General features: G+C 36.5%; 1 protein-coding gene and 1 long non-coding RNA gene across 2 annotated transcripts; one reads left to right on the top strand and one right to left on the bottom strand.

The window, feature by feature from the left end:
• The first annotated feature begins 6,145 nt into the window (after window positions 1-6,145).
• LOC147550928 (uncharacterized) lies at window positions 6,146-8,921 on the top strand. The gene is made up of 4 exons (XM_086672534.1): window positions 6,146-6,575; window positions 7,992-8,090; window positions 8,180-8,236; window positions 8,325-8,921. Exons 1-4 carry the CDS (start codon window positions 6,195-6,197, stop codon window positions 8,652-8,654), a joined length of 867 nt encoding a protein of 288 aa, XP_086528660.1. The 5' UTR covers window positions 6,146-6,194; the 3' UTR covers window positions 8,655-8,921.
• A 2,943-nt stretch (window positions 8,922-11,864) lies between these two features.
• Window positions 11,865-13,250, bottom strand: LOC147550927 (uncharacterized). The gene is made up of 2 exons (XR_015237910.1): window positions 13,055-13,250; window positions 11,865-12,518 (listed from the first exon to the last, which is right to left on the bottom strand). It is a non-coding gene; the product is annotated as an uncharacterized LOC147550927 (long non-coding RNA).
• Window positions 13,251-14,452: the final 1,202 nt, after the last annotated feature.

The following is a 14,452-nucleotide window of genomic DNA, read 5'->3' as shown; positions in this document are numbered from 1 at the left end:
ACCGGAAAACCGTCTTTGTCGCCGGAAAACTGCTTTCATCGTCGGAAACCATCGTCATCACCGGAGAACCGCCTCCACCACAGAAAAATCGTCGCCGTTGCGAAGATCCATGCCACCCCCACACCACCATCACAACACACTAAACCACCACTACCACCGCCCTTAATCACAACCCTCTAGTCCGCCACCACAGATCCACACCACCACCATACCACCATCACAAATTACTACCATACCACCGCCGCCTCCTGTTGGAAATTAAAAATACTTGCACAAACAAAGAAGAATAAAGAAGATATTTAACTTGAATTGAATTACTTGACTTGATTTTTGATGAAAATAAAGTACAAAGACCGGTCTATTTATAGACCCAAATTCTACCCACTAACTAAGACCACTATTAACATGATTCCACTAACTCATCCATTAACCCACTAACTTAATCAACTAAAGAAAATAACTTCTCACTAACTTAACTCTCTAATAACTTAATTATTAAATCAATTTTGAGTTTAAATAAAATAACATTAAAATTAACACCCTCCCTTAAACTCAAACTGTATAACGCCCATCATGACCTTCAACTTGTAAAATGAATCAACCTTTAATGGCTTAGTGAAAATATCAGCCATTTGTTCTTCTGATTTGCAAGACTTCACATCAATCTCATTGTCCTTCACAAGCTCGCGAATGTAATGATATTTTATGTCGATGTGTTTACTTCTTCCATGAAATACTGGATTTTTTATTAAGTCATTGAAGGTCCATGATTTTTCAAGTCGAAGATCAGTTAAATGTTCACCATTAACCCGCAATTGATTAACAATAGACTGAACTCTAGAAAAATAATCAGAAATACTTTCAGAGTTAATCATATTAAGAGATTCGAATTCACCTCGTAAAGTCTGCAACCTTACATTTTTTACCTTCTCATCACCCTTGTAGGATCTTTGCAACAAATCCCACACTTTTTTAGCTGTTTCAGCTCTTGAGATTTTCTCGAAGACAATCTCATCAACAACTTGATAGAGAAAGAACAATGCCTTCTTATCCTTCTTTCTGTTCTCTCTCAAACTATCTTTTTGGACCTGAGAGAGAGCTTCATGTGCTACCTGATCAACTGGTTCTACATACCCAAATTTCCTGGAAGCCAAACAATGCTTTCATTTGGATACACCATTGATCAAAAATTTTCCCACAAAATCGCGGAAGCTGAGGTTGGATTGATCCATTCATTTTGTAATTCGGTTAGTAATCACAAAATAATTCTAGCTCTGATACCAAATGTTGAAAATTAAAAATACTTGCACAAACAAAGAAGAATAAAGAAGATATCTAGCTTGAATTGAATTACTTGACTTGATTTTTGATGAAAATAAACTACAAAGACCGGTCTATTTATAGACCCAAATTCTACGCACTAACTAAGACCACTACTAACATGATTCCAGTAACTCATCCATTAACCCACTAACTTAATCAACTAAAGAAAATAACTTCCCACTAACTTAACTCTCTAATAACTTAATTATTAAATCAATTTTGAGTTTAAATAAAATAACATTAAAATTAACACCTCCAACACACCACAGAATCCAGTCGCTTCATCTTCTTCATCACCACCACCACTCCTCCATCACCACCAACATTACCATCTTTATCACAAAACACCATCACTGATCCCCCATCACCACCACGCCACCAACACGAGTCACCACCATATCTCCCCATTCCAATCAGACTCACCACCACCACGACTAAAATCCCTAACACCAGTAGATCCGAACCACTACAAGATCTCTCCATGGATTAATCACACCATCATGAACGATTTAACTATAGACGAGAGGAGGAGAGAGGAAAGGGAGAGGCTATAAGAACAAATAAAGGGATCCGACGAAGGGAGAACCCTTCGCCGGAAAAAACTACCAGATCTGAAGCTTTCCTCTAGAAAATCGCTGGAGAGAGAGAATTATTGATGGAATATTGACATTTCATTAGTAAACCATATCTTTTTGTTAAGATTGTCAATAGTTAACTAATATCTTACACGATAATTAAGGATAGGTCATTTTGTCCAATTCAATCTAATCATCTAGATACTACTGTCTCTTCTTTTTTTTCTCACAGCAAGATCTTTCTCTGGTCTCATTTCTAATTATGTAAGTCTATCGATTTTTATTCACTTTCTCTCCTCTTTCTTCTTGTAAGTAACCAAATAAACCAGAATAAATAACAAAGTCTAAACTCAGAAAACAAACGATGGGTTAAAGCTGACTAACAGATTGAGGATTGCATTTAAAGATGGTCCAAAGAATGAATTGGTCATAAATTGGGGGCAAATAATAATTTCCCATTTTTCTTTTGGTTTTTGTCGTTTAAATGAGTCTGAACTTTAAACTGGAGTAGCCAATAAGGAACAGGGGGGCCATGTGAGAATCTCTTTGTGCTTGCAACAAAAAAAGAAAATTAAAAGAGGGAATCTATTCTATTCGTGGTAGATGGTGTGGGAAATTGAATTCACCTAGGAAAATTATTTTTTATTTTATAGATTTTGATATTTGAACATTTTAATATTTCCTTCACATGCAAAGTTTTCTCGGTTAGATTCAAAGATTTATGAGATAGCTGGACTACTTTTATATCATTTTTTTTATCGATCATCTTACCAGCAATGGGGACCAATTCATCTGTAATTGACTAATTGTAGATGTGCCACCTTACTCTGTATATATCAAGATCTTTTGTAGGTTTTGCAAGAAAAAAAAAGAATTTAATCACTCAAATGTTTTTATTAGTATCCTCTTTATACAAAACTAAATTCAACAACTTCTTATCTACCCATCTTCTTTATGTAAGTTTGGCTTTTCTAAAGGCTCAAGATATACACAATAATTCTATTATCAAACACTTTAAAACTCAATTCACATGTGAAACCAATTGTTTCCTTTTCCATCAGAAAAAATTTTGATTTTTTTACTCAGACATTCTAACGTATCAAACAGACCCTTAATTCTATATCTTTTACAAAATTAAGTTCTTAGCCTTACTTTTCTTAAAGTTATATCTGAATTTATTTAGACTATATTTCTCTCTACGGAGGAATCTAAACCATCCTAGTTAAAAAATAGGGTGAAACAAAACTGCTCTGGTTACTAATCAAAGTGAGATTTTATCTCAACCCCATCTGATTTGTAATGTGTTTTCATGACCGGTCATGTTTTTCAAAAATCAACAAAACTATTTACTAATAAAAATACATATAATTAATTATTTATAAACAACTATGAAACAAACACCATTACCAAATTATTAACAATTTATTGGAGATTTTGACATTGACCCCCATTTTTATATTAATATTAGGACCACAATCCCGTTTTTTTTGAAACTTTTGATTTACACCCCCACATGGATGGAAACCGTTAACTTGGTGTTAAGTTTCAAGTGTGCGAATTGCAAATGTGGATCATGACGAAAATGCTTTTCCTTACATTTTAATTTCCCACTCAAGACCTTCTTCTTTCTTCACCATTAATCACCTTCTTCAACTACAATGGCAGCCACTCCACTTTCACCGAGAACCACCACCATCATCTCCATCTTCCCCGACCACCACAACCACCGCCACCATCTTCATTTTTTCCGCCCCTCACCATAACCATCACCCATCATCTTTGTTGTTGCGACCTTCTGCTTTGTGACATTAGATGCAACTTCATCCCCACTAAGTTGGTGGCTATGAAGGTGATTCATTCCAACCCTGATCCATCCAATCTTTCCTCTTGGTTGAAACTTATCCCGTGATTGAAACTTATCCTGTGGTTGATCCCCTTCACTTATCCCTTTTTCACTCAGCAGAAAATCAATCTACCAATAAAGTCAATGCCTTTTATACACAAAACGACACATTCAATCCATTTATGAAATCCTAAATTGAGTACTGATGGTTCTTTCTTATAAAAGAACCATTAGTCTGATGTGGGTTTTGTTTTTTATTCTCCATTCTTTTTTAATGGATGGTCTTTGATTGCTGGCCTTACCTGGAAGAATTGATCATCAAACTCACCAATTCATCATCAACAACAACAAGAACAACAACATCAGTAGCAACAGTGGTTCTTCTTCCTGCCCAGAAATCATTAAAGGTGTTTCTTACCCATAAATTAAAATTGAATCATCAATTACTAACCAAACTCATCATCTTAATATTCATACACCTAAAGATGCATTGACAAAGAGCAGTAGTTCTGGTATGACTGTTGAGATGAAAGATCATCATCCATCAGAACAACAACAAAAACAAGAACCAAAGTCTTGATCTTAGGTGTTGTTTGTTTTTTATTTTGGGTCTGAATCTGAATTGGTTGAACTGAATTGGCTGAATCTGAAATGTCTGAATTTTTTTACGAAGTTAGAATGTTTGTTTTTTAATCTGAATTATAGTGTCTGAATTATTATTTTGATATTTATACCCCTACTTTCATTTTTTCTTTCGCTGGGCGGAGTTTATGTGGGGCGCCTTCAGACAGTCCCTTCTTACAAATCCAAGTCCATAATAAAACAAAGGTGAACCCAGGGAAACTCCTCAAACCCTAATCTCTTTTCTCTACCCTTCTTTCAGCCGTCCTCCATCTTCTTCTCTCCTGCATTCTCTCTCTCTCTACTCTCTGGAAAATACTATTTCACATAACAAAGTTTATCATGATTTAAACACAAATACCAGAACAATCTTTAATCCATTTGTTTTCTGAAATAAGATAACCAAATTTTATCAAACGATCATTATTCGTTTGATTCCCATCAACTCGAAACCCTTTTCTTCTTTTAGCTTCTAAATTTATGTTAACCTGAAATGTTTGATCAAAGCCAAAGTCCTCATCCTGCACGAACTTCCTTGGATCTGGCATTGGTGTTCAATATGCAAACTATGAACCAGAAGGGTGCAAATGCAAGTGTGGAACTACATTAGAGTAATATTCTTCAAGGGCGTTAGCGAGTGACAAGAACATTGGTGGTGGTGGTGGTGGTGGTGGTGGTGGTGGTGGTGGTGGTGAAATGAAGAAGATGGAGAACATTAATGTGGTTCTGAAATGAAGAAGATGAAGAACATTAATGGTGGTGCTGAAATGAAAAAGAGGAAGATAGTCTTTTTCTATTTTTTTGCGGGGCTATCTTCGTCATTTGTAAAATTTCAGATGTCAGGTTCCTTTTTCAGACTTGTTTTAATGTCTAGTTTATTCAGCCAATATTTCAGATTTTGTCAAATAACAAAAACAAACATCTGAAATCTGAATTGGAGTCCAATTCAGATTTCAGATCTGAAAAATGGAAAAAACAAACAGCACCTTAATCTTGATTTATCGTTAAGCCTTCCATTTCACGAATCGCAACCTATTTCATCAAATAGTACTGAATCAAAGTCAAAGCCTTCTGAAGAAAGGATGTTATCTTCTACTCTCTAAATGTTTGACGAAACGCCTCAACCAACCATCACTACTAAATCTGTTTGTTTTTGTTTCAATTTAGGGTTTCATAGTACTCAAGCAAATGGTTGCGATGAGGGGCGGCAAAGATGAAGATGGTGGCGATGATTGTGGCGGAGAAGATGAAGATGATGGCGGTGGTTCTTGGTGAAGGTGGAGTGGTTGCCATTGTAGTGGAAGAAGGTGATTAATGTTGAAGAAAGAAGAAGATCCTCTTGAGTTGGAAATTAAAACGTAAGGAAGGATATTTTTGTCTTGATACACATGTGTAATTCACACACTTAAAACTTAACTCTAAGTTGACAGTTTTCATCCATGTGGAGGTGTAAATCAAAAGTTTCAAAAAAACGGGAGAGAAGCCCTAATTTCGATATAAAAGTGGGGGTATATGTCAAAATCTCCCCGATAACTTTTCTATACAGGTCCCAATAAAATCACTATAATTGTCATCCCTATTTCCAAGTTACCTAAACTAGGTCGGAAAAAATGGTTCCGGCTTGGTCCCTGATTGGTTCCAATCGGATATTATCAGATGAGTGAGTATAAGTCAATGCTGGAATTAGGGAGGCACCGCCTTCAGACAGTTACCTTTACCAACCTCTATCTAACACGTGGACGTATTATAAGATGACGTGGCACTCACTATAAATATCTTCCCTAACTACAAAATGAACAAATTCTGATTGGAAACCTTGGATCAACTCTATAATGGCGGAAATAGAAAACCTGGATCTGATCTTGAAGAAACAAAACCCTAATTTTGATTGCCAATTCAATGAAGATGTTGATGAAGTTGTTGTTGTTGTTGTAAAAACTAATGAAGAAATTACAGGGATGAGGAAGAAGAGTAAGAAAAGTTGTACTAGTAGTAGTAGTAGTAGTGATAGAAGACCTAAGAGAGAGAAAAGAGAAGAAACAGGATTAGTGATGAAATCAGCTCAACTTCTCCGTGAACCAATTGGGGTTTTTGGTTCAGATATTATGTTGATGATATTGAATAAGCTTGATGCACAAGGAGTTGCTCTTTGTTTGCTTGTTTCTCATGATTGGAATCAACTTGCTTCTAGTGATTCTCTCTGGAACAAGAAGGTATAATGCTCTTTCTCATTTTCTTTTACACAATCATTTTTAACATCAAATTGGGTAAAGTTTCTTGTTTTAATGAAATTTTAATGAAGGAAACTAGGGTTAATTGATGGCTATTGATTATTATTAAACTAGGGTATTGTTAGGAATTTGAATTTTTGCGAAATGCATAAGTAAAGCACATGGAGGTCTTGTTCTAGTGGTAGGGCATCAACTCCGAAAACCGGAGGTACCACCGTACCAGTAATGTTAGTCTGTAGGGGTGGAAATTCATCATTTATTGATTCATGATATTAAGGGTATAAATAAAAGTGGATAATGGCCTTTAGGGTACGAGCATATTTCATTTTATGGGAATCCAAGTCCTTTGATGTATGATGTATGATGTCTATTGTACTCATGTAATCCCGTATTTTCTAGAAAAAAATTGGAAGACAGTGGATCACGCAAAATTCATTTTGTAGGGTTATATCTTTATAAGTCACTGGAGTTCACTTTGATTTTTTTGAAAAGGGCTTGCAAAAGATAAATATTTTATGGTTAGATAGGAAAAATGTATCGTTCGGTTGGATCCATCTCCCCGTGCAGTTCTTTTGGTAATTCAATTGTCACTGCAACTAGTACCTTCTCTTGAAGAATTGGGAATAAAGAACCCAATAATGTACGATTATTCATTTAATATTTTCCTATGCAAATCCCATGTTTCAGCTATCATATCAGGCTCTTGGTTGGATTCAAATTGACATCTAATGGTATTTTTCGAATCAATATCCCTTTAAAGCAAATATCAAATCCTGAGATGACTAATAAATTGGATCTTATCTTAGTTCAGGTTGAACTTGAATTATGTGTCTTGGGTGGTTATGTGCAGAAACACGAAAATGCTGTGTGCATGATTGAATTTACTCATATATTGATATTTAGAGAGTTAGGTTTTATTTTGTATTGTGGAGTCTCTTTGAGAGTGTTTGAGGTTAAGAACGAAGCAAGGTATTTATCTTTTTGTGGGGATTCGTTGAATTCCATCTACCTTGTTCATTACTATCATCCATCGCAATCTACCCGATCCTTAAATGGCGAAGAGTAAACAATATTGTTTGGACATATTGCATAGTATGAGTATTTCATTCGTTTGTGAAGTATGCTGGATATCTTTCTTCGACTATATCGAAAAGAAAGAGATTGGACCAGTCACGGCATCTTGGAAGAAATTAAGGAGGCTGCTGCATGTTTTTCTGTTCTTCAAAATTGTTTTCTTGTTCTGTTATCTTTGGGTTGTAACAGTTTACTTTTTAACTGTATTCCCTCTTTTTGGGGTTCTGACCTCAGGGACGATGGATCAAACTTCGCTGGTTGTGTTTGAGTTTAGTTTAATATATTTGCTTTTACCAAAAAATGCCGAATTTTGTACTTGTTCAGTGTAAGGAATTATGGCTAGGGAAGGTACACGTCCCGCGGTGTTCACCAAGATTGTCATGGTTGGCTGCTTATTCATTTTCAATCATGGATGCTAAGCGAGTGAGTACTATCCAATTCCATTCAGTGTTACATTGTGTATCTTGTTTCTTGTTCTATTACTAACTTCTTTTCCGGTACTTTGCTGTTAGACTCGCATAACGAAGGCTGATCTCTGTGACCATATATGGGAGTTTCGGTTCAAGAAGGTACTTCCTGCACTCTATATTTTAGCCTTTTTTGGGTGCATTTTATCACATCACTCCGTCAAAATTTCATATACTTTGTTAATAACAGGAAGCCCCTGACTACTGGTTGAATCTAGATCCTTCTTGGACGGGCATAGGCCCACCAATGCTTCGATATTTCCATCCTGATGGATCACAAAGTGCAGATCCGGATGATCAGGTGTGGGGTGGTCATGAGTGTGCTTTCTCTACCGTTACAAGCTTTGTGGGTGATGGGAGTATTAGAGACCACTATGTCCGGATTAATAGATGGCCACCGATGTCTGTATCAAGAACTCAGAACTGGGGTTGGGAACTCGGGAACAAAATATATTGGTATTCGAGCACGCCTGATGCTAACAAGGAAGGAGGCACTGGACCGTTGTTCCCTGTGTGGTAACTGGATACAAATGAGACATTCCCAAGTTAAGACTGGGCTTCATGTTTTTCAATCTAAGACTGGCTCGTTAGCAAACGTGTTTGATGCGTTCTCCCTCAATAATGTGTTCGAAGAAGAAATAAGCTTATTGACTGTTCGATTTGTGTTTGTGCCTTAATATGTCTAGTTTGTGATATTTGTCTATTTTCTTGTATCAATAACTTTCTTGTATCAATAACTTTCTTGTATCAATAACTTTGTTTTTCTAATGAAATTTGGTTCGCTCTCTTTTGTTATCTTTCTTAGCTTACTAGTTATTTGGAAGAAGTTTGTGTTGAAATTCTGATGTTTATGAAGAGTTTTCAGTTCTACAATTTAGGATTTAATACAAGATACGAAGAGCAATACAGAGGATGAATCAATTTTATGGTTGAGTTCTATTGCCACTACTCAATACAACTCAAATTGGTACACTCTAGCTAACATTGTTACAGATCTCGGCTCAAGTCATTGAATTCAATGAACTTTAAGACAAATTTTATACAAAACAAAAAAAAAGAAATTGGCCGAAGTACACCGATTTTGGAGGGCCTTTCACCAAATATCAAACTAGAAAGGAGACGAGATATTAAAATTTGAGGGAGGGCATAACATTTTTCAAAAGGCCACCGCTTTGGGGAAAGCAGAAATATTTTTGGGGAAGACGGTGGAAAACAAAAAATTTCAAACAAACGCACCTTATAAGTCGCCGGCCGGATGGTGCCGGCGACTTCATCATCTTCTCTATCTCCCTTTTTTCTCTCTCTTCTATTTCTCTCTCTTCTCTTTCTCTCCCTCTCTTCTCTTTCTCTTTCTTCTTTCTCTTCTCTTTCTCTCTCTTTTCTCTTTCTCTTTCTCTCTCTCTCTTCTCTTTCTCTCTCTTTCTTCTCTGTCTCCAGCGAAGGGGAGGAACCCCTTCGCCGGAGCTCGTCTGGTTGCACAACAGACGATCCCCTTCGCCGGAGATGAGAGGAGGAGAAAAAAAATTGTCGCCGGAGATGGTGGAAGTCGCCGGAGATGGTGGAAGTCGCCGGAGATTATGGAAGTAGCCGAAGATGGTAGGTGAAAGGAAGAAGAAGATGAAAATGATTTGGTTGTTTGGGAGAAACAAAAAAATCTAATTTTTTTTGTTTCCACCCAAAACTTCACACCCCGGAAAATTTCTTTATTTTCCCGTAACACCGACCTATATTTTTCACTATTTCCTTAATCTTATTCAAGAAGATCTAACTTAGAAAATTATATAAGGTCTCTTAGGGACTTGACTAAGGTGTAGAATTTCTCAACAAGCTTTCTTACTCTACCACATCAAGTAGAGAAGAGAAAGAGAGCTAATTCCCATGTTATCTAACTAGTCAATAAAGAAGAAGGAGTTCTTCATATAAAACCATCATTGGAGTTCTAGCTAGCTACAAGGGGGGAGATCAATAGATCATTCGGGTGTCTTGAGTAGAGGAGCTACACGTGGAGCTCTTAGCCTTCGCATTCGATTGGAAAGGTTCGAGGGAAAACTAGCGATTAAGGTAATCCTAAACTCTTAGTTGATTATTAGCTTATGCATGATGATCCTGGGACACTACTAGTGTTGATGAGATGTCTGAGATTCCTCTTAAAGCACTAGTATAGATCATAACCCTACAGTGGCATCAGAACCTCTTGCAAATAGCTAATTTTTTATTAAGTTTCGGAGTAATCCATGATTGATTAGATAGATAGTCATGTCTAAAAGTGTTTTAGGCTTCAATTTGATGGTTTTGAATGTGATTAAAAGTTTTCAAACTTGATGATTGAATAGAGTTTCAAAAGATTCGATTTTGTTTGATTTCGGTATTGAAAAGTGTTTTCAAAAGAAGTGTTCTTCATTGATTTTTAGAAATTGTATGAAAATAAAATTTTGGGTTTTAGATGTTTCTAAAAAGTTGGGACAACAACTATTGAGACTTGTAAGAGAAAAAAAACTTGGAAAACCAAGTTTTAGAAGTTTCTAAAATTTAGAAGCTGCTAGTCGCGACCAGGAAGCTTCTTGGTTGCTTGTGCCCAAGGAATATCCCGAATTTGACCTAGGTCCACGAGCCAAACTTTTACGGGTCTTGACCAGAGTGGGAGTTTTTCTTACGAAAGTCTAACTTTTCTCCCGATCCCACCCAAATATTATCGAAATTGTTTTGGGCCACTCGAAGGCTTGAAACAGGTTTTTCTTAAAATTGTTTTGGGAAATTGATGCAGGCGCATAACGAGACGGACCCGCGATCCCGCGCGCCCGAGGCCTAGTCGGCCAATCTAGTTAGTTTAGGAAGTTTTAATTTAAGAAGGATTCATAATGAATCTAGGTTGAGGAAGATTTAGGTATTTCTATTATTTAGGAATCCTAGTTTATGTTTATCTAGGAAAGTTTAGTAATCCATAAAAGGAGATCCAGTCTTGTTTATTATTCATATTGAAGAGAAAAACCATTGAAGTTAATTAAGTTTTAGTTTATTTATCGTTTTCTTTACCGTTCTTCGTTTATTTTCTTGTTCTTCTTTAATTTCGCTGCGACTACATCAAGTGGTATTCAGAGCCATCAAAATTCTGGAAATTTTTTCAAAAAAAAATATATATATATATATATCTATGGATACATCTTCTCTTGAATGTTGGAAAAAATTTCCATGTTTATGTTGGGATCCCATTAGAGATACAACTCAATTTTATATTGATCGGAAAGATAAAAGAAAAATTCATCAAGTTTCTAAAATTCCACTCTTCCACGGTCAATTTTATATAAATTTTTGGATTCAACACATGGAAGATCGGTTCCGAAATCAAGAAGTTCATGACAATGATAAGGTTTTTTTGGTTGAGCAACATATGTCCGAAAGAATATATGAAGATTTCAATACAATGCAATGGAGACTCATTAATGAAGGAAAATCGATCGTAGATGATTGGAATAAAGTGAAAAGTATTTTTCGATACGCTTTTCTCCCTTTACATGAATACTTATCTTATATGGAATCTCAAATCCAATCGACCAAATTATGATCCGAAATTCCTTCGACTACCATAGTCAATATTATTGAAGGAGAGGTTCTAGATAAAAAAAATCATAGTTTTTCAATAATGGAGGAAGATGATTTATCTTACCAAAATATTTATTTCAATGATCTACAAGAAGATAACTTCTCCTACTATGAGGCAGAAAATTTCTATGAGTCGAATATGGATGATTTTGGACACGAATGGGACGATTCAAAACGTAACTATGAAGACAAAATACATATTGAAAAAAATAATCAAAATAAGAATTCGACATGTTCGTATGATTGGGAACCCGGAGACGAACCAAGTCATATTTTTTCCTTCTCCTCCATCTTTCTACTATTCTACAGAACAGCCAAATCAAAACCATTCTTCTACAGAACCCTAGCCGACACAACCGCCACCGTATTCTCCTCCACCATATCCACCGCCACCAACGTATTCCCCTCATTGTGTGACACCAAGCCATAACCTGAAACGTGAAGAAAACCCTAGCCATGTATACTATAACACAGATTTTATAGGCACCCCCGGTGTTCACATACCCAATATTGTTGTCCCAACTAGAAGCACCACCAAAACTCCATCCCTACCCAATCACCACATCCCACCCCAACACCACCAACCGTTACTTGCTCCATTCCCAACCTTAGGGATTGTAAAAAGATCAAACATTTTGAAACCTTCATCGACCAACCCAGAATGACTACAAGCACTTAAAACACCGATAAATGTGATTTCATTAGGTGTCACCGAGGGATCCTTTTGCATCTGAGAGAAAACAGAAAGGGCTTCTTTAGCGCGGTCATGAGAGAGATACAGGACCTGGTTAGGGAACAGAAGTAATCAAAATTTCAGAGAATTTCAGTTGTATTGATAGTTAGACTATAGAGTGATAGTAGTTTTGTACTGAAGGTCCTTCTCTACACTAAAAACAACACCAACAAACTCTTCTTCGACAATCCCTCTCTAACTTTGAAATGTGTGTACCTTGGATCACAAACTAAGTTATCTCTCTTGGATCATAAACTAAGCAATCTCTCTTCGATTAACCAAATTAAATTAAATATACACATTACAGCTTGAGCATCTTCCATTAAGCTATCTTTGACGGTGGTAATATTACCAAGAAGAGATTGATTCTCAGTGATCATTAAGAAATTCAGAAGTGTAACATTTATAGTATAAAATTTATAGTAAGGGATATGAACTAGAATTATAATGAACTCAATATTTAATTAATGAACTCAATATGAACCCTAGTTTCATTTGAACTCAATATGAACTTCAAGTTATCCATTATAAAACCCTAGCTCGAAATTTAATCGTTCCAATGAAGTAGGATGAGAGCGAGAGAGTACCTGGAGACGAGACAACAGAAGGGGAGACGAGAGAGGGTACCTGGAGACGAGACAACAGAAGGGGAGACGAGAGAGTACCTGGAGATGAGAGATTCTAACTCAATATGAACCCTAGTTCGATTTGATTAACACTTCGAATGGAACTTCAAGCTACTTGTTCATGGAACCCTAGTCTCAATTTGGGGATTTCACGAATGGAAGAAGGAGATTCGGTTAATCTAGTTAAGGGAGGTGGGTTTATGTTACAAACGCCTACCCATTTTGTTGAAGGCGCCCATACTTTGGTGTTGTTTTAAGCCGTGTTTATTTAGCCAATGGGCATACAGGTAATTAACTAATCTAGATTTTCGGTTCAATCTAACAAAACATGGGGATATACATAATTATAAATTAAACATGAAAATTTATATAAAGAGATTTTCAAAACATGAGGGATACATTCAACCATCATTATGAAAGTATTAGAATACTATAACCTTGGATGCATAAATTGTGGAAACGTCAACTGACGCCAAGAAGTCAAGAATAGACCTGAAGTCTAACGGGTCAACCCGACTTAAGCCAACATAACAGTTAAACCCTCGACGCTCCGCCACCTACGCCCCTAATTGGGAGGTCGGTCGGAACCAACTAAGAGCATCTCCAATGCAAATCTCAAATCTTAGAAATTCGGAGTGCCACGTAGGACTTTTAGAGTTTTTATCTTAAAATTCATCTCCAATGCAAAACTCAATTCAAATCTCCAAGATGACTTGTCGAGGATGAAATGGAGATATCTCAAGAGGACACTCCATTTCTAGAGTGTCCTCTTGAGATATCTCTAAGTTCCAATTCAACATTTTCATATAGTTTAATGAAAAAAAAATGCCGCATAAGCAATTTTTGGAGTTTTAGAGTGTTGCATTGGAGAAGTTCTTCAAATAGAGGATTTCAATCCTGACAAATAGAAAAGAGAAAAATTAGAGATTGACATTTGAATCTCGACACATAGGATTTTTAGAGTTTCTTTTAAGTTTTGCATTGGAGATGCTCTAAGAGGTACCAACTCAGTTTCGCCTATAAAAAAAAATAAGAGGTATCGACACATAGGAAGAACAAGAAGAAGACTGAGAGGAGAAAGAAACTACGTCCGGAGGAATTAGCTCTACAGAAGTCGTTACAACCATCGCGACAAGACGCCTGTCCGCCAGACGAACCAAGTATCCCAGCACTCCGAAAATAACCGATTGACCATCACTCAAAACACCCCGCTGCCGTTGAGTAAAATGCAAGGGACAAAAAGGGGTAACAAATAGAATCACCTCCAAATTCTCAAAGACGACCAAGACCGAAACGCGAAAAAATTCGGATAAAACTTTCACTTTCGACCTTAATACGATAGCGCTGCACAAGGAGGTC

Source organism: Eschscholzia californica, unplaced genomic scaffold, assembly GCF_041429995.1.
Source record: "Eschscholzia californica isolate CP2 unplaced genomic scaffold, dmEscCali1.0.p SCAF_3, whole genome shotgun sequence".
Taxonomy (NCBI): Eukaryota; Viridiplantae; Streptophyta; class Magnoliopsida; order Ranunculales; family Papaveraceae; genus Eschscholzia; species Eschscholzia californica.
This window is presented reverse-complemented; position numbering and strand designations above follow the sequence as displayed.

Coding starts and splice junctions, on each gene's coding strand:
- LOC147550928 (XM_086672534.1), top strand. CDS start 6,195: ATGGCGGAAATAGAAAACCTGGATCTGATCTTGAAGAAACAAAACCCT. Junction 6,576..7,991: donor ATTCTCTCTGGAACAAGAAG/GTATAATGCTCT, acceptor GTACTTGTTCAG/TGTAAGGAATTATGGCTAGG. Junction 8,237..8,324: donor GGGAGTTTCGGTTCAAGAAG/GTACTTCCTGCA, acceptor TGTTAATAACAG/GAAGCCCCTGACTACTGGTT.